Here is a 20929-nt window from a genome sequence, read left to right as displayed (position 1 = left end):
GCGGGATAGGAAGCTGACTGGTTGGGTTTCCTCACAGACCGAGATGGAGCAGTGCAAGGTGTTCCAAGATCCGCAGCACCCTGACTTGGGTTCGCTAGCAAACCCCTCCGACCGCCCTTTGCTGAGCATTTGGGTAAGGAAGGGAACAGCGAGTGTGGTGGCATGTTTATGAAGCAGCAAGCATGTACACCTCAGGCTCAAGACACTGGAAGCAAGGAGGTGAAATTCATGGAAATGCGACTGAACTTTTGTCTTTGTGTCTCGTTCTCTGGGACAGAGTAGTTCTTTCTGTTTTCATTTCTGCTTGGCGATACTGATGAAAAGCTTGTTTATGAAAGTAAAAACATATGTTTGTTAGATAAGGATGTGTAAAGCCCTTAAAACTGTAGTGCTTTAGAAAGCAAGCTGTGAATTATAGCTTTTCTTTTGTAAGAACAATCCTGACTTGGCACTTTCTCGTTGATTTTCATCACTAAGTCTTCTCTGTATGCCTATAAATAAATGAGTAAAAACGGGAAAGCCATTAAAAAATGCCTGCGTTACATTTTCAGTGGAACTTGGTTCCTAATGAGGGATTTCTTTTGGGTATGGGGTTACGGAGAAAACCTCATTACTACAGTTCTGGTGTGTGTTTGACTGCCTAAGACTGACATCAAATCTAATAACTTCTCAGTGAGACAATGCAGGTCTGTCCTCTAAGGCTTGAAGCAACCTTTGTTTTGTTTCGGCACCTGATGACTGGTGCTGTAGAAAATGTGCTTTTGTATTTGGTGTTACATAGGAAACGTGGCTTCTGGCCTCTGGATCTTGACATACCTTTTTGTTTTTTTCCAGATTCCCTAGTACTACAAGTCTTCTGCCTGTCTAGGTACTTCCTCCCTGGGGTCAAATAGTCTCCTGTATTATAGGGTTTTTTAGTTGAACAAACCTATCATGGATGTATTGTAAGAATTTCAAAAGGAAGGGTTTAATGAACTGTGCACAGAGGGGCTTCTGTAAAGACATGTAAATGTTTCTTTAAAGGCATGTAGGTTTACTTTGTGTAAACATAAAATGAAATATCATTGTATTGCAGTATATAATTTTTTAAAAAACTGGTCTTAAAAAAGAATGTCTGCAAAAGGTAATACAAATAAACAAAAAAAAACCCAAAACTGATTACCAGACCAAAGCTAAGAAGAATCTCAGATTTCTCATGTAACCTGAAGACCAACATAATGCCTCTATAAGTCAGCAAATCTTCCCAAGATGTGTATTTCTGATAGATGAATCAGTTCTGTCTTAGAGTGTCTGGGTATTTTAAGTTGTGGAAGGGTGAAAATACTGATTTAAAAAAAAAAAAAAAAATCCTGCACTGAACAAACTACTGAACACTGCTATAGAGAGTTAATAAAAATTCTCTTAAAGCTCATAGTTTCCCCACACATCCACACACTTCCTTTTAAAAATGTGAAATCAAACTGTTTCTCTGATAAATCACATTTTAGTGATCCGAGTACTGATTTCTGTTTCAAAGTTCGGAAGACCTTCAAAGGGAAGCCCAGAAGAGCTTTTGGTGTGCATTTATACAATTTCTCTGCTGATGTAGTGCCCTCTGGTGGGTTGAAGCTTTAGGGTACCACTGTTAGAGCCATGCAAGGCTTTTCAGCTGCCTGGATTATTCCTGAAATTCATGTACGGCTTCATATTTACCTACCTTCTATCTGGAGGGCATGCAAATGATGGCATTTTTACTTTCTCAGGTAAATGCATTGTGCGATTTGTTTTATTCCTCTTTATAAAAGCTTTATGCTACCACCAATCTCTTCAAAGAAAATGGATCACTGAGATGTTCTGTCTCATAACCAGAGTAGATTATTTTTCCCTAAGAGGATGCTAGGTTCTTAGTATATGTTCTGTGGCACGTAGCATCTGTGCAGCAGCACTAATGCCAGTTGTGACCTCTCTTTCCATTGTCATACATATACTGGCTACAGCCCTTGTCTCACTTTGCTTTTTGGATACTGGGAAAATGTGGGGTTTGTACCGAGTCACTCACAGGAGATAAATGTGGTATTTTGACGACTGTTTTAACATAAAGCCGTGTAGTCACGTTTATGCAGCGTCAAGTTGAAAGTGTAAATTCAAGGCTAATGTAAGCAACCTTTTGCATTTTCTTGCAAAAAACTGACTGGCAATCTTAATCAGTGTTTTAGATTTGCTTTCATGTAGGTGGTATTTAACAATTATTTCTAGCTACAGAAATGAACAAACCAAAAAAGGCTCCATTTAGCATTCTGCTCTGTGCATGCATTTATGCAGATGGGGGAGAATGAGAAGATAAAAGGGCAGAAGTTTGCTCACTGTTTGATTTGTCAGCTTATTGGATCAGGTGCAGCACCATCAAAATAGAGTGGACTGTTCTTGCTTCTTAGTGGGTATTAAATTAGTTTTTATCATACTAACTGGTATGTTTTCAACTGGTGTGATGGACTGGTATGTATGCAGTGTCTGAAAATCCGATTTTTCTTGTGCTGTTTTATGCTAAACACAATTGGCAAGTTTATTTCAAAGACTAGCTCATATAAAATGTTAATGTCTTCAAATTATTGGCAACAATGCTGTCTTTTCTTTAAGGTTTTGACAAAGGGAAGGATGATGTGTCACAAAGTAAAGAGGATACAGCACATTCTATGTCAAAAAGCAAGGTAAGGAAAGCAGCCTCCTAATCTGGCTTAAAAATGTCTGTGCAAAGGAGTTCTGTGTTTTTAATTACATGCAAATGTATTTAACTTTCATTGTAGATAATCTTGAAGATTACTTTTCAGATTCAGCAACAGATAAACATTAAAGGGTATTTCTTAATCTAATTCTCAGGATGACATCACATGAAAATCTACTGTTAAAATTAGTGAAAATGAAACGTGGAGTCTTCTCACTGTCATCTTGGGGTGGGATGTTGCCTTGCCAAATGTAACAATGGATGGTAGCCAACTCTTGCTACAGAACACAATTTAAAATCCTTTTAAGCCGTAGGTGAGGATGCTGTTCGCTGAGCTGCAGCAAATCTTCTTATAAGAATGTTAAGGAAACTGTAATTGGAGCAGGTTTAGTTTAATGGTTTAAATTGCCAGAGTAAAACACAGTTAAGTGTAATCTCTTGTCCTGTCTGTTGCAAGGGCTTCTGTACCTCAGAATTCAAGTACTAATGCTTTGTGGTCATCTTGATAATAGAAGTGGAAAAGACAGGAGCCAGGCAAATTCATAATCATCATTGTGTAGTCCCAAGATGGAAGAGGCTCCCTGAGATGCAGTGAAAACTGAGAACTTCTAAAATGGAGTTGGGAGATGGACACTGCAGTCACCAAAACCATAGCATCTTGGGGGGCCTAAACTTTAAAAAGGAAGAAAACATGAACTACCTGAGCAACTACAAAGACTCTTTTTATGTAGTGATCCCAGGTCCTTTCTATCCAGAGCTGTGTTTTGTTTTGATCACAATTACTTACACGAGTAGTTTGCAGTAGTGTTCTTTCTCAGAATAAAATGTTTCTGATGGTATTGAAATAGTAGGCACATGATGAGGGACTTGTGTAAAAAGTCCTTGTAGTGTCTACGCTAGCATCTACAATGTAGAAAAATCTACCATAGCTATCTTTTCCTTTCCTAAATCCTTTATAATTTGTAGATTACAATTATAGCCACTCTGATGCAACCTTCTTTATTTGTTGGCCTATTGTAACTTTTAAAGTGCATGAACATTTTGGTCAGCAGAAGTGCCTGGCATGTCAATGCGCTGAATTTTTACTTAGTGATTTCTATGTATTTAGAATGTGGAATTCCAGGAAAAAAATATTTTCAATTGGGTGTGTCACAAAACAGGCATCTCTCTTTCTTTTCAAGACATTAAAGAGAAGAGGGAAGGACTGCATTTTGCAGAGGGGGAAGTTGTGTATGGTTTGATCACTGAGTGGAGTAGCTAAGTTCACTTGTTTTTCTTATTTAGGCATTGCTACAGGATGGAGTTTAAAGGCTTTAGATTATGCAGCTGTGTGGGTTTCTATTTTCTGCTAGGATGTCCACTGCTTTTTAGAGAGGCAAATGTGGTAACAGACACTGAAACAGATTGTCAGGGCGCAGCAGGCGTGGGCTGCTCTGTAGGGGAAGGCGAGGACCTGAGCTTGAACACAGCTAGCTCCCAAGGGAAATGGGGGGGATGCCTGCTTCTTGCCGCTTTCGCGCCTAGCTCTTTCCATAGCTCTCTGCTCCAAGGTTGGCACTGACTGCACTCTGTCAGAGCTGGCCTTGGGCACGGGCAGCTGTACCCCTAGGAGACGGAGGGATTGCACTGGAGGGCTTGACAAATTTTTCTGTGATATTTCATGTGTCAGAGCCTTAAAGAGAAACATTAAAGAGATATTGAAGGAAATCAAAGCGACTTAAAGGTTATAGTAGCTTTTCCCTGCTTCAGTGGTGTCATCAGAATTGCACTGGGGTGAGCAGGTTAGTTTCTGCAGCTGAAGCTGCAGTTTTGTGGTGTGTAGCTAAGCATTTCAAGCTGTTGGTGTCTTACATCTGACTTGGAATGACAAAAATTTGCATCTTTCAGCATTACTGCATCCTAGAGCCCTGCTTGTCAGGGAGATCAAGGAAGCATACTTTACCATCCAGCTTGCTTCTGATCAAAATACTTGCGTTGGTCCAGAAACCTCTAAATCATTTTTGACTTGGACATTGAGTTAATACTGTCTCTTTTAACTTGGATTTATTTCAGACTCTATTAATCATTTATTGTTGACTGTCCAATTTTTTTTTTCTCTTCCTTATGTTTATGTTTCTTGGTTCTTGTCTTTCTAGGATCTTAAGTCTTTGTGTGCTTTGTTGTTACTTTTGCTTGTGTCTTTCTACTACCAAAGATGAGACCAGTATTCCTACTTCTCCTAATGCATATTTTTCTTCATCCCTGTTTTTGCAATTACTGCATGTGGGGCTTGATAAGACTAGTGGTTCCTTTATAACCCACAAATAAACTTTAGGCTAAAAGAAATTGGTAACTGTCTGTCACAGCTGTGGAGGCTGAAGTAGCAGCCCTTCTTTCTAAGTAAGGATGGAAAAGCAGTGATGAGGCTTGCCCAGAATCTGGTACTGAATGTACGTCGCTGGGACTTGCAGTAGTTTCTCTTAAAACGTTTTCTTCTTTTAAATTTTGATCCTGTCCACTTTGTGTGGATCTAACACTGAGGAAGTTACTAACTTAAAAAATCTACCAGTCACTGATCTGTCTCATAATCCATTGGACAGGTAAATATGGACCTTTACTCAGTGTCATATGAGTGAGTTTTAAAACTGAGATACTGAGAAAATGAGTTTTTGTAACCTGTGAAACTTACTGGTTTGGGGCTTTTATATGCATGACCTTTAGATTGCATTAGCTTTCTGTTAGTGAGCAACTAGAATATTTATGAGTGTTTTGCTTAAGTTGCTCCATTATAGCTTGCATAACGAGTTCATTACCTCTTCTTATGTGACAGTGATAAGCATTTTTCCCTCTTCTGTTATTACATTTAAAGTACTGTATTTCCTTTAACTTCTAGACAGAGGAATTAAATTTCAAGTTGTATGGCTGTCTTAAAGCTAAATTTCGAGTGTTAAGAACATATCTTTAATACAAAATGAAGAGGTTTCCTTCATTTTTCCAAGATGTATATATCGAAGTTAGAGAACATTTACTTATCATTGAAATGGTTTTGAGGTAAAATTACTTTTTGCCAGTTATTGCACATATCTTTTTGATGCTAGCTAAGTAGACTCCTGTAAGGTCTTAGTTCTGAATTAAAGGTGTCAAAGTGGGATCAAAGTTAAATTGCTTTGTTCCACTTGTAAATCTTTCATTTTTATTTTTTTGGTTTGAGCAACTTTTGTGTTAAGAAAATAGTGCTCAAGTGCACTTTTTTTATTATTGCAGTAAGTTTTCTCAAAACTTGCATTTTTTTTTTACTCTCATTTTATAGTATTCCAAAATAGAAATTTGGTGAACAGACTTTGCATTGTAGCCTAAGATTTGAAATGGCTAGTCAGAAGTGTTGAACAGCTTGAGAAGCAGTTTGCATAAACTGTCCTTGAATTTACACTGTTTAGAAGGTTCCATTGATTTTTCTTCCTTTCCCCCCCCTTTTTTTTTTTTGACTAGGCAAGAACTTTGGGTCCATCAGGCTTATATTTCAGCGCATAAAGAAATGCAACTCTTTGTAATTTATCTGAAGTTTATGTATATACCTACTCAGTGTTCTCTGACTTGCAGTAGGAATGATAACTCTGTGACAGATTCCTTTTTATGAAGAGCTCTGTATCCCAAGGCGAATATTTGGTGGCTCTAATTCCCTTTCAACTAGTAGGCAACAGATGCCAAAGAATAAACTTTGAACCTTACAAGATGTGGGGAGAGGCAGGAGGGAGAAATCACGTGGTGCTGAGGCAGCATATTGTCCTGCCATGAACAAGGACTTGGGTTTCATGAACAAACCTGAGTCTCATTCCTCTGTCTATCGCCACTGTGAGCTTCTTGAAGATGACTTGCGAAGTAATCAGAGCATGGGATTAGGGAGGAAGGAGCAGAACGAGTGGCATTAGTGGTCAGTTCTACTCATGATTTATAGAGCACTGAATTCTAGATTGAAGAGGCTGTATTTTTCTTCATGGGTCACGGGGTAAGTGCCTCTCTAGCAATCCATTTGGAGGAGCTAAGTTACAAATGAAGACGTTGGGATTCATATAAGTTGGGAACGATTCCTGTTTTTAAACACCAGGATTCTCCTAAAACTTTCTCTTGGCTAAAATAATGCCTAGCTAGTCAAGATTGTGACATATCAAGCAACAGGCTACATAGGCTAAGTATTTACTGTATATAGTTCAGCTTTTTCTGGAGGAATCTGACTTCTTTCCCATAAAACACTTATGAAAAAAGACTCCATAAATAGGTGGTGAACAGCTCTTGATACAAGTTGTGGTTTGTTGTTTCTGTTCTTGGTTTGGGAGGGGGGTTGTTTGTCTTTTGGGTTTTTTTGTTTGGTTGGTTTTTTTTAAGTGGGTGAAACAGTAGAGGAGTAGGAATGGGAACCTTACAAACTGTGCACTTCAAACACTTTCTAAACTGCCTGCAACAGTAATATATCCTTCTATCTATCATCATCATTTATTTGTTATGTGTTTTGTGAATTCCAGTCTGAATCCAAGCTTTTCAATGGCTCTGAGAAGGACATCTCTTTATCTTCAAGCAAACTTACAAAAAAAGAATCTCTCAAGGTGAATTAATTTCCTGCTAACTCCTCATGGACTATAAATGCATTCACACAGTTTTACCATATTCACTAATGAGAAGACAAAAATACCAAGTAGTGATGAGACCTATGGAATATTTAAGTATTGTGAGAAGTTGTGGTGTTGATTCTCTTCAAATCTTATTGTACTGTTTCTTGAGTATGGGCTTCTATAATGCAGGCTTTAAGATGGCACAAGATTATAGGGTAACTCAGAAGATTATAAGATTGGCAGGGACCCCAGGACATCTACATGCAATGAAATGATGAATTGAATTATCAAAGTTACAGTTTGCATGCAGTATCTGTGTTTTTTCTACTGCCTTCTTCCCACTGTGTTTTAACAAGACCAAACTCCACTGTTTGGCAGATGTCATGTCAGGAGAAATATAAAATTATTTGCCTCTAAAAGAGGGAGATACGTTGTTGTGGATTTCTACTGTGTGTGGGGGGAATAATTGGTGGGTAAAGACTACTGATCAGATAATATATCTGTAAATCTGAATGTAACCTAAATTTGGTTTTGTACTTTACACCAGGAAAGGAAGGGGCGGAGGGGGTGGGTTGGTTGGTTGGTTTTCGCTCTGTGTTTCTAACAGGAGTTTCAAAGTCCTCAGTCTTAAAAGCAAATAGCAGAAGAATCTGAAATTGGTTATGTCGTAGCTGCTCTTGAAACAGAGCATGAAATAGTTGTTTGCACCTTGAAGTCAAATGCTGTGTGTTAAAGCTACTTCTCTGTATCTGTATTGCAAATTGAGTTTAGCTGGTTTTTCCTCAGCTTGTATTGATAGATGTCTTTGTGTGCTCTGATTACTGACTTATGGCTGTGGCATTGTAAGTATTTTTTATTATTATTTACAGGTTCAAAAGAAAAATTACAGAGAAGAAAAGAAGAGAGCTACGAAAGAATTACTTAGCACTATCACAGACCCATCAGTTATAGTTATGGCTGACTGGTTGAAGGTCAGAATCCAAGTGTGAAACTTGACTTGAAGATGTAGCAGCTGTTTACTGCTTTCTGACCAGAATAGAAAAGACTCAATCTTTTACTTGCTGTTAATTTTTTTCTACAAGCACAACAGCCACTAATTGCATCCCAGGGTCAATCCTAGGGGAATAATAGAGAAACCTAGCTCCCACTTACTGTAGTCACCATAGTCACATGCATCTTGTGTATAGCCATTAACTTCAGATGAGTTGGCTTTACAATTCTTATTTTGTCCTTTTTTATTTTAGACTTTGAATTGAAGCTCTGTAACATCTGTAACAATAGTGAAAATGGTTCAGTCGTATTAGATATTTGAATACAGATTTCTTTGTATATTTCTAGTAATTATCCTTTCCTCTCTTAAGAACTAACTGTCCTCTAATACTGCTACAAAAGGTGAGGAATTGATTTCTCAAAGATAGTAGTCAGTGTCATCAACAGTAGTGCAGTTTCTGTATTTGTATATAATTCCTTAAATTTGTGAATATATTCCTTGGAAATTGTACAAGAAAAAAGATCTGTTGCCCATTTTTACAGTTTGCTCCAAACAATAGCTTGTCCGGAAAAAGTTTCTCCAGCTTTTGTAAAAATCGCTGCAAACAGGCTAAAACATTGCTCAGATGTCAAGTTGGCATTCAGTTGTACAGACACAAAGTAATTGGAATCCAGAGTTGATAGAATTGATGCGAGCAGTCTAATCAGTTGTGCAAATTCAGGGACTTGAAAGGATCTTACATTTCACATATAGGTTGAAGCTAACAGCTGTTATAAGAGGTTTTATCTAAGAAATTCAAATGTATCTGAATTATTTTGTGAATATCCTGTTTTTCTTATCAGACGCCTGCCCTATTTTCAGAGGAGCTCTGTTTCCAAAGGTTATCGTGTCTTCATGCTAGTGATAAAATATGTTCCAGATAGGAAAACTCATGAAGGTTTCAGATGAATAGTCATACTTCCTATATCTGGATGCGTGTATACCCATTTGTAGAATAAGTATTCATCAGGAAAAAATAGAAGAGTGAGCATTGAAACTGTACCTTTGTACTGTCTTTGATAAACCTGGGTAAACTTTTGATAGACGTGATAAACTTTGTTTGAAATAAAAACTAGTGAGTAATTTTAATTTTCATTTTGCTAAGGGGTATGGTTTTGGTATTGGCTTCACTGAGATATAACAGTAACTGTTTATCTTCTAGATTCGTGGTACCTTGAAAAGCTGGACCAAACTGTGGTGTGTACTGAAACCAGGAGTGTTGCTCGTTTACAAAACTCCCAAAAATGGCCAGTGGGTAGGAACAGTGCTCCTGAACGCTTGTGAACTCATTGAGAGGCCTTCTAAAAAAGATGGCTTTTGTTTCAAACTTTTTCATCCTTTGGAGCAGTCCATATGGGCTATAAAGGTTAGTGGTAGCATATATGGTTCTTAACAGATGACTAGTATTAGCCAGCTATAAGTAAAGACAACCTTAAGGAGAAGCTGAACTGCATTCTTGTTGTAGCTTTAATGATTTGTTTATTGTGAATATAAGTGTTCAACATCTAGTCCTCTTCATCACAAAAAGTATTTGATTTATGCTGCTCTATATACTTAAATAGCTTCAGAATTGTGGTGTGCAGAGGGTTGCCATTGAAGAGGTTAATGCCATCACTGGCAATCATGTAAGTGGGAGGAATGAGTGTATAATATTGTATTTTACATCAGTTGAATCTGAGACATTAAGGAGGGAAGTCATTTGCCAAAATGAAAGAGCTGAGATGTGTTATAAACATTTCTTGGCTTCCAACCCTATATTCATGTAATAAGATGTCAGCCTAGTTCAATTTGCTTGTAAGAGTAGAAATTCAAATGACATCCTTGTGCAATAATAGCTTATATTGCAACTTGTTAGCCAGTTGTGTTCCTTTTGGGCTACAATTCTAGGAAGATAAATGTTTTCCTTCAGTTCTGATGTCTGTTTGTTTTGTCATATGTGGCATAATATTGTGGGGAGCTCTTACCTGTAAGTGTTGAAAAGCACAGTGTGTTCTGCACAGCAAAGTTTTATTTCCATTTCTTATAAGAATCTTTAAACAATGAGTAATAGCAAACATTATACTCTAGTAAACGAACTATTGTAGTCCTTGTTTTATGTTTGCATATGGAGAGGGGGTGCAGAAGCACAGCACAAGTGAACATACCTCCTGAAATGACATCTTGCTTTAGATGAAATGATTGTACAATATTAGGACCCTTGTCATAATAAATTAATTATGCCCTCTGCAACATACCTCTTCAGATAGCTACTAATTCTGAGATTGTATCTTCGGAATCTTAAATTGATATAGATGTACTGTTGCATCTGTAGAATATGCTGCATTGATTTTTGTCTTCCTTATCTCAGACTGGGACGTCAGTCAGCTAGTATAATTCCTGATGTTTGTTTGTGGTCTTTCTGAATTGTTATCATTATCAATGTTATCTAAATTTACCAAACTTAGATCAAATCTTCTGTAGCTGCTTTTGAATTTTATGTCAATATTGCTTAGGAGGACTTTTCACTAATTAGTGGTGATTTCATATTTGCAGAACACAGACTTCATATCCTCTTTCAAAGCTATAGGGTTTGGTGTTAACGTGCTTTAATTATTTACGATCATGTATACATACATTGCAAAGTGGTGGCCTGTCTGCAGAAGATCACAAATCAGTCTTATATTTCTTTATTGCTTGGCAATGAGAAATGGATTTGTTTGTTTTTTTAACTAGATATTTAGAATTTAGAGGACATGCCCCACCAGATTTTTACTTTTTTAAGGTAGGTCAAATTTTGAACCTGAACAAGTTGATATTGTCCATTCTAAATGTGCTGAGAGCTGGAGTGGCGTTTGTTCATTTTGGTATGGCTATTTGCAGTTGAGAATTACTGGATTTAATTAGATGAAAGGCCTTGAATTTTGAAACCTTTTTCTGCCTTGTTTACCTAGTCAATTATAATGTCCTAGTTACAGATTTATTATGATGAGGCAAACTTTCATAAGCGTAACAGCAATTGACTGATTTACAGAGTAGATTTACCAGAAGAAGCCTGAAGTCTAAGGCAAAATGACCCTTGTTTGCAGTCAGTGCAGGAAGATGACATTGCAAGAAACATTTACACAGGTATAAGTATTGCAGGAGATTTTCTCACTTGAGCACACTTCGCATAGTGTGTCCTGGCAGACTGCAAATTCTCTTCTGCAGTAGTTTGTGGCCAGTCACTTCACACACTCCCTTAAGCCTGTTGCTGTGGTCTTTGATGTTCCTTCTGCACTCTGAGGTAGCTGATGCACTGCACCTTGTTCTGTCTTCCTCATGTGCCCCGTCCTGATGCCATTTCCGTTTTCTACAATTAATAACTAGAAAAGTTACTGCAAATGATTTTTCTGAAGTAAATTTAGTCAAGTGCAACTGCTTATCAGTTTTTATTGCTTCCTCTAAATGTTCATGGCACTTGAGTTTTATTGGCATGGATGTTCTGTAGGAAGTAAACTTCAAAGTTTTTCTTTAATCTAGTGGAATTTTTAACTCGCCCATTACCTTGTATTGCAGTAGTTGTACTATCATTCTGTCAGGAGCAGAGACAGTTCAAATAAAGTCACCTAACAAATGGAAAAAAAAGTCTCTCTCGTACAGAACACTAACATACTGAAAATTGATTTTGAAACCATAATGAGTGATATCAAAGAAAAATATCCAGTGCTTTTTGGAACAGTAATCAATTAGAGGAAATCAAGATCCACGAGCAGTTATTCCAAGATAAGTCAACCTGCTCAAATGTTCACTGCAAATTATTAATTTGATTTTAATCAATGTATTGTCAAAGCACCTAGGGGAGTATAGCTTTCTTGCATTAAAAAGAACCCAAACCTGAACACCAAAACCACACTTCATCTCCAAATTATAGTTGTTTGGTACAGAGTAAGCAGTGTACCCTGCATGCCCGCAGTATAACCCTGAAGGGGAGACCTCGCGGGCAGAGATCTGCTGTTAGTCCGTGTCCCGTGACCTGAGAGTTTCGAGGACTTGCAGTGGCCGAGACCTTTGCACAGCGCTGGCGTATCAGCGGTGCCGCGGTCCCCTCCGTGCAGCCCCCCCAGGACTCTCCCACCCCTGCCTGGGGCTGCACTGTGCCGTGGTGCTCTCTCCTCCCCAGGGGCCTCGGTGAGAGCCAGACCTCTTCCCTGCCTGCCCCCGCCTTGGGGCAAGGTTTGCTCACACATTGGGTTGTCCCTCCTGGTTCTCAGTACCAGCTAACTCCTAATCCCCGCGTTGCCGCTTCACCAGAGGCTTTTCGTAGGCCCACCTTTCCACTCGCTTGGAGGGAGACTGAGGTTTGGAATCTTGTTTCTAACACCCAAGTTGCTGATACCCCATACTGACTGTTCAGGAGTTTCTGAACATCATTTACACCAGCACTAGCTTGCCTGTATTGGTATTTAAGTGCCACCAAGACTCCTCGTTACCTGCCTCTCGCCCTCAGAAATGTTCTGGCTGTTTCATTTGCTTGCTTCTAAAATATCTGCCTTTATCTGCTTTTGCTCAAAACTTCTGCTGGCTTTCCAATTCCCTCTTCTAAGCCTTGTACTGGCTTTTCATTAGGCTTCTCTGGGGGAAATCAGTCAAGACCAAAATGTGTTAACTCATTAGTTAGGCAGGCTTAACCCAGCTTTCAACGATAGCTTTCAAGTATGTTTAATACAGCCCTCTTTGCCTATCAGTTGTCTTAAGGTTACCATAGGTAAACTTTTTTTGAAGGGGCTTTAAAATGGTTGTTTAGTATTTTATTCCAAAATGAAGCTTGACAGAGATGGAAAGGTCTTTTGGATTTTTATTTTTTTTGCCTTTTAATTTGTGAAGTAGTGAAAATTAAACTTTGATGTTTGACATCCTCTGTGTGTCTTTTGGTTGAACATAATATCATGGTGCCCTGCTGATACCCTTTATAGAGAGACTTAAGCATCTAAATATCTTTCATGGACCTGGGCATCATCTCTTCTTTTTTCTTATTCAAATGACAAGCCTACAGTTAGACACCTAACTATTGTGTGGACTTGAGTACTGAACAGGTAGACAGGTTGAAGGGGAAGGAGGGAGGGAGAAAGGATGAGTGGGTTCCTATAGCTCTACACAGTGTTTGAGTGGGAGGAATTACTTCCATTTTATTTAAATATTGACTTACCTGCCTTCTGAAGACAGGCAAAAATCATGCGCTTCTGGAGCATAGCATGCTGCTGAGACACCAAACACGTTGTCACATAAAATAAGCATGAAGTGGATCACTGAAGGCGGCCTCCCGTTCTCTGCAAGGGTTTGGCTTGCCCTCGTGTCTCTCTGCGCTATGAACCATAGCATCCATGTAGGAATTGAGACGAACCTTTGCTCTCATCAAGAACAAATGGGACTGGAGGGGAAGAGCCAGCTGCTGTACAAACGTGGGGTCTTCTACTAGGCAGCATTTGTGGTAGATCAGCTCTCTTAAACCACCCCACAGATACGTCTTTTGTTTTGCTTGCTTTCAGTCTTACCTCTTCAGCTGAAATACCAAGCTGAAGAGGAATAGCTTGTCCCGTGTGAGCTCGCTACGCCCAACTGCAGCAACCGCCGGACAGTGAGGGTGACTCCCCCATGGCGTTCCTTTTGATGCTTTTGTCGTCTTGCTATAAGTAGCATCAGCAGAGCATTTCCAAGTTACTATGCCAAGTCTGATTTACCAGAAAGAAAAACCACCAAAAATTATTGGAATCCCAAAGACCATTCTTTTTAAAGTGGGGTTGAATTGGGAGTTATACTTAGAATGAAGTCTTTGAAGAAGAAATCCAGTAAAAGAGGGCTGTCCATCTTTCCATTCATGTCTTCATTAGATGTTGCTGAATGACAGTAAATAGCCCTGCAGTGTGTCAGCTTGTTATTACATTGAATAATAAACTGTAAAACTGAATTAAAATATCTGATGCTGTTGTTTGTTTTGTGTATTTCAAGGGTCCCAAAGGTGAAGCAGTTGGCTCTATAACTCAGCCATTGCCCAGCAGCTATTTGATCATCCGAGCTGCTTCAGAATCAGATGGTAAATATATATAGCAGAGTTTTTCCACGATAACAGCAGTTAGTTATTAGAAAGAGACGGTTTCAGTTGACTTACTATGTCTATTACAGCACTGTCATTGCAGTTTAATTGTTAAGGTTATCCCTTAAGTTAGTGCATTCAGTTGTGTTGGTACTAGTAGTTTTTCATGGTTATTAAAGGAAAATTTTGACCTGAAGAAACTGTCATTGAACTCCTTGCAGTTGCCTTGCATTGGCGGGGTAGAGGAGGAGGACGGGGTTCAGTTTTAAATATATTAATGTATGTCTAAATACTCAAGCTAGTGCCTTTCTAAAGTGCTAATGTGGACATTCTTTTTAATGAAAGCATTTGTGTGTTATAAAGTGCAGCAGTTGCATAGAGTTCTAGTAGTAAAAATTCCCTCAAAATATAGTTTTGTTAACACCCTTTATCACTGGGGAGGTGGTGGTCAATATCAGTGCAACCATCTTCAAAGGTTACAATGAGGAAACAAAACTTAAGACTGTTGTGTAATCTTTCTAGCAACTGCCTACCTTCTACGGTTGATTAAGCATACCCCTGCAGACTTTAAAAACAGGACTTTATTTGCCTTCTGTATTGAAAAATGGATTACATATATGGAAATGAAGACATAAGGAGAGGAAAGAACACACAAATTTTAGTTACTTTTTCTGCCAAAAAAAATTAATTTAGAATATCTGCTGTTTTATATTGAAATGGCATTTATATGCTGTCATCATAGCTCCTTATCCATATTGTTATTGTATTACATCAATAAATCTTGCCAACTGATGCAGTTACTTAATCTTCAAAACTAGAGCAGGGCTGTGGGCAACTTTGGAGGAGTTCAATAGTCAGGGCCTGGGTGGAGCCATACTTGCATTAAGGAAGAAATACTGGAATATGCTCTAACAGAATCACGATTTACCTTGCTTGTCCTACACTTGAAGCATCCCTTGTACTAGAGCCGGGTAGTTGTGAGTCGTTTTTATGTCCCCACCAGATGATAAAATCCAATGCATGTAACATGGAACAACTCTGAAGTGTGTTTTCAAAGGCAATGTAAGCAGACCCAAAAGGATTGTAAAGTTAGGAAATGGAAGTTGTATAGTTCAGTTCAGTCCTTAATTTTTAGTCTAATAATAAATTTGTCTTTAGGCAGGTGTTGGATGGATGCTTTGGAGCTGGCACTGAAATGTTCAAGTCTGCTTAAACGTACAATGATTAGAGAAGGTAAAGAACACGATTTGAACTCTTCAGCAGACAGTACTCATGTCTCTCTCTATGGTCTGCTTCGTGCTAACAACTTGCACAGTGGAGAAAATTTACCGTAAGTGAATTAATTACTAAACCTAATTGTCCTTTTGGCAGAACCTTGTAGTGATAACTTCTCCACAGGGAGAACCTCCTTCTAAGGTTGTGCTTCTTTTTGCTCCTGAATTCTCTTTATATGCCTTATTTCCATTGTGGTTTATATTGTATGTAGATAAAATGAAAAAAAAAAAAAAAAAATCTTTTTTCAAGCAAAGTGGGTACAGAGGAAAGTTTGGCCCAAGAAACTCAAAAGTTGAGTATCACATCAGTAAGTTTAAGTACTCAGTTAAACTGTTAAAAGTTTAAATTTTTTGTATCTTGAAGTTGGTCTCTTATGTTAGCTTCACCTGAAAATAAGAAGTTTAATACATGTGACAACAGTTGGTAGATGTAAATATAAGTTGCTATTCTTTGGTTAAAGAAATGACTAATCCTGTCGTTACTGAAGTGGTTTCAGCATGTCTTGGCTTTGAATCATCAGATGGATGAATAATGATTCAGTCACCCTATTATTATATTAAATTAAATGCACAAAAGTTGAAATTATCTGGTATCACCTGCTATCTAATGTCTGAGTGCCCTTGAGTAACTCCCTGTTTATTTCAATAAATACTCTCATCCAGATTTTTGGGAGCATAAGCTTTTGTGGAAATATATTATTAAAGAAGCATGGCAAATGAATGGTGTTTTCAAACACTTCAGTTGTGGTACCAAAGTGCATCAGAAAACATAAAATATTTAGTCCTTTATTTGAAATAATTGGGTCTGAAGCTTGTGCTATGCAGTTTCTCTCAGTAGTTTTCCACCAGTTCAATGTACTTTCAGGTGGACGTAAATTTATTTCAAATAATCCCTCCCACCCATGAAGAGTTAGCTGCCCATCTGTCTCTTCTGGGCGGGCAGGAATTTTGTACTGCTATTAAAAGTACGCTCCTGTATTTGAGACAGAAGACCTAGACTGCAAGAAATGGCAATTCTTTCTGGCATGGATAGTCTAGGAAAAGCACAAAAAGGCAAATTATTGCCTCCTGTCCAGATGACCAAGCAGGCTCAGCTACAGTTTTGTTCCTTCTATTATCTCATGGAAACAATAAAACTGCTGTGTACTATTCAGCTGGAGATCTGTACTCATGAATAGTAGTTTGATATCAGCAGCTGGCCCAGATTACAATCACAGCAATTAGCTACAACTGTTAAGTCTAATTAAGACTAATGGTTTAATTAAGTAGATCTTTTGATATAGCATATTCGAAGAGTGTGCTTAACTATCTAAGCAACAAAACCTGCAGGCCTAATTTTAATGGGGCTGGCAAGAGAGAAAGAAGAAAGGTAAAAGCAATCTTAGCTTCAACTGAGAGCTAGCTTTTAAAAGTACGTTAATAGCAAGAGGGGGTCCACAGAATACGTTGGACTGATACTTGGAGATGGTCACCTGAAAAACAGGGATGAAGAAGAAGCAGAGACACTCAATGCTCTTTTGAAGGAGGCTGAGAGTTGACCTCGTTGCTCTCTCCAGCTTCCTGAGATTGGAAGTGGGGAGGGAGGTGCTGAGCTCTTCTCCCTGGGATCCAGTGGTGGGACACATGGGAATGGTTCAAACCTGTCCCAGGGGAGGTTTAGACTGGACATTAGGAAGCATTTCTTTACCGAGAGGGTGGTCAAACACTGGAACAGGCTTCCGAGAGAGGTGGTCGATGCCTCAAGCCTGTCAGTGTTTAAGAGACATTTGGACAATGCCCTTAATAGCATGCTTTATCTGTTGGTCAGCCCTGAGGTGGTCCAGCGGTTGGACTAGAAGACTGTTGCGGGTCCCTTCCAATGTAACTATTCTAAACGTGGTGCATTTGACAGTTCAGTGAGAAGAGTGCATCCTATATGCTTCCAGCAAAGCTAGTTTGACATTGCTGCCACATCAGGCTTGATGTTAGCAATTTTAGTGTGTATTTTATTAAGAACCTGGTTTGGAAGCATGAAATTATTGTGTGAACATTCATTTAACCTTTATTTTTTGTAGGTTAAATGACAGTGAAATTGAAAGGCATCACTTTAAAGATCAAGATATGTACTCTGACAAATCTGATAAGGAAAATGACCATGACCACGAGGAATCTGATAATGATGGATTGGGGAAAAGCGAAGAAAGTGATAGCGACACATCGGAGCGACAGGATGATTCTTACGTTGATCCAGAACCAATTGATGTCAAGGAAACTACTTATGTAGAACAGAGCCATGAAGAACTTGGGGAGGTAAAAGTGCTGTTGATGTAATGAGCAAGCAGCTTCTCCAAATAAAAAGCCGATATTTTAGGGGTCAGACTATGCCTGAAAGCTGACTTGCAGGATTGCCTTTTATATTTTCAACAATAATGGGGGGGGGGAAGTTCTGTTCACCCATGTTCTGCTTTGCTTTGCTACTCTTGTGCTTGTGTCTGAGATTTTAACAGAGATAATGAGATTATCTGGAATATTACTCAGACAGAAGGTGCTCGGTTTGAAAGGGCCACCTACAGCAGAAGCTGACCATGTCTACCCATCTTTGTGTTGTTATTTCTATTTGGTTTTTATTAACTTAATCCTGTTTTTTTCTTTGATTAAAAATCTTCAAGTTGAATATTTTAATGCAAGCTGACACTTTTTTCTACTGCAAGAGAGGAGTTAAGCATCCCTTGGGGTCTGCAGAATTCAGTGGAAGACTTGCTGTGTTTCTTATGTCACCTTGCATTTTAATATGATTCCCCAGAGCTGCCCTTCCACTTCTGCAGGTTGTCTTATGTCTGCAGGTTGTCTACACAGGCAAATATGACAGGGTTTTGTATGTTTTACTTGCTATAAAGATACCAAAAAACTTAGTAACAGAAATTCAGATGAGATTTTTCACAGATCTCCCCTTTCTTCTCAGGTGCTAACTATGAGGGGTTTTTTTTCATATTGATGGGACATAAATACTTTGTGCTTTTTTGCTTTCTAGTATTGTTTCTAGAAGAAGCAGTAGTTTAGGAAAAGTTGAGGAGTTGACAATAAATTCTTGACTGTGCGTTTTAGAACTGTTCTGGAAAGAGGGCTGCCTTTCTTAGAATCTTTGCTTTTGATTTCAGAAACTGCAAGGAAGAATATCTCCCGTTTTCTTGGTCAGAAAGGACCATATAGTAGTGTGGCTGCTGGTGTTGCTAACTTACCCCTAAGTAGTGGTTTTCTTTAAGGGAAACCACCAATACTGTTGACTGGTGAAGGCAGTGAAAAGCAAAAATGTGGCAGCTTTCATGGTGGGGAAAAGTTGGTAGAATGAACAGCCCTTTGCTATATAAGACCTGCACATGAGATCACAGAGTAATGTACTTGATGCCTAGGAAAGGACTAAGGAAGGATTTCTGAGCAAAATTCAACCTCAAATTTTTCTCTTTTAGGGCTGATGAAAACAAATGAGTTTTTTAATGCTGAATAGTACATCTATCATACTTCATTAAAGATGTATCATAAGTGTATTTAGAGAAACTTGATTTTTCTTCCATAGTTGCTTCAGCTTCTCCAAGTGGTTCATTTTAAGTATCCGTTTTCCAATCTCATCCTTGGAATGTGTTGACCTGTCTTCTGGAGGATTATTTTCTTTCTCCTTTTAGTAAGCAGTTTCTTGTTCATCCTAGGCAGGGGAGGCTGCTCAGACAGAAGTAGTGTCGGAAGAAAACAAAAGTCTGATCTGGACACTGTTGAAGCAAGTCCGGCCAGGAATGGACTTGTCCAAGGTTGTACTGCCTACATTTATCTTGGAACCTCGTTCTTTCCTGGACAAGCTGTCTGATTACTACTACCATGCAGACTTTCTGTCCGAGTGAGTCAATCCTATCTCTGGTTTTCATTCTTTTCATTTTTTTAAACTAAACTGGGGTAATGGTGTATACTGAGAAGTTTGATCCTCTCTACTTAAGCAGTGTCATAGACTGCTTAGAGTTTGAATGTTTGACAAGGTATCAGCCATCAGATATCCTTGTTTTCTGGAAGCTAACTCCCTGAGAGCTCGTATGGTACATCTTGAAGTCTGGCCTCTCTTGGTAATTTAATAGCAAATGTGTTGCAGACATTTCTGGTTTAGCTTTTGGAGACTGGTTGGAAGACTTCTCAAAATTAGTTTAATTTTTTTTTTTTTCTAAGAGGTATATTTAAAATGGTAAAACAGTACCAGTTAACCTTTTTAATACAGTGTTAAGTTCCATTCAGATTTATAGTTGCCTGCTCAAATATAGCTAATAAAATAAAGACGGTAAATTGAAATATTATTCAACTCTGAGTTCTGTACGTGCGTAGGCTGGTTCTCTAAAGTAGTATCTTATAAATGGAAGAACTTCAGTGGGGGTGGAACAGGATTGAGAACAGACTCAATCATGGAAATACCATTTCTGATTTTTTGTTTGATTAGAGTTATCAGACAATTATTTGAAAACTTTGAATTTGATGTGATCAGGCTGAAAGTTTTACAGTACTGCGAATCACAAGACCTTTGTTTTAGTCGGCTCCTAGATTCAAGATATATCACAGCGATTGATAGCGTGTTATAATTGAAACAATACTGATATTTGATCTGTGAGTTCTGTTTGTTTCATAGAGCTGCCCTTGAAGAGAATGCTTACAACCGCATGAAAAAAGTAGTGAAGTGGTATTTGTCGGGATTCTACAAAAAGCCAAAGGTGTCCTCTCACATACTATTTTGTCTTTACTTTAGTCACTGCATCTAGTTTGAGGGCTTAGGGATGTGCTGGAGTAAGTTTTCTTTTTAAATTATATCACTATGCATTTTTTAAAAGCAAGGTTAAGTTTTTGTTGTTTACACAAATGCATCATGGACCTTTTTGGTCCCTAGCCATGCTTAAAATAGACTATATTCAATTGTTTTTTTCCCTTGGAGTAGAAGTTGAACTAAACATTTTGTGATAAAGCTGAGCCAGTTCTATGTTTACCATTCTCCAGTGATAACATGCGGCAGTTAGAGGAATAACATTTCCACTACTTTACTTATATTTGCACTAAATACTTTTTATAGTCATGTTGGTGGGAAACAGTATTGAAAGAAGAAAGTACTTACTACTAAACTTCAGACAAAAGGTCTGTAATAATACTCCTGCAAAAAAACCTTATATTCTGTTTGTCCTTATGTGTAGCCTGGAATAGTTTAGCAGATGTAGTATATCTATGCCGATTTCTTTAGAATGAAGAGCAGAGTAACTGAGCATAATATTCAAATGATGAAATCAAGTA

The 20929-nt window shown here is 38.3% G+C and overlaps 1 protein-coding gene across 8 annotated transcripts in view; it reads left to right on the top strand.

The window, feature by feature from the left end:
* Positions 1-20929, top strand: part of OSBPL8 (oxysterol binding protein like 8) — a 95331-nt gene that overhangs the window by 60884 nt on the left and 13518 nt on the right. For all 8 annotated transcript variants that reach the window (XM_049792013.1, XM_049792009.1, XM_049792011.1 and 5 more), the window contains 9 exons: positions 2617-2687; positions 7201-7281; positions 8157-8258; positions 9480-9683; positions 14282-14366; positions 15525-15696; positions 17695-17929; positions 19324-19508; positions 20280-20361. In XM_049792013.1, coding sequence (XP_049647970.1) covers positions 2617-2687; positions 7201-7281; positions 8157-8258; positions 9480-9683; positions 14282-14366; positions 15525-15696; positions 17695-17929; positions 19324-19508; positions 20280-20361 — 1217 coding nt within the window. The remainder of the gene's footprint in view (positions 1-2616; positions 2688-7200; positions 7282-8156; positions 8259-9479; positions 9684-14281; positions 14367-15524; positions 15697-17694; positions 17930-19323; positions 19509-20279; positions 20362-20929) is intronic.

Source organism: Accipiter gentilis, chromosome 34 (assembly GCF_929443795.1).
Source record: "Accipiter gentilis chromosome 34, bAccGen1.1, whole genome shotgun sequence".
NCBI lineage: Eukaryota > Metazoa > Chordata > Aves > Accipitriformes > Accipitridae > Astur > Astur gentilis.
The sequence above is the reverse complement of the archived record's forward strand: the minus strand, read 5'-3'. Positions and strand labels throughout refer to the sequence as shown.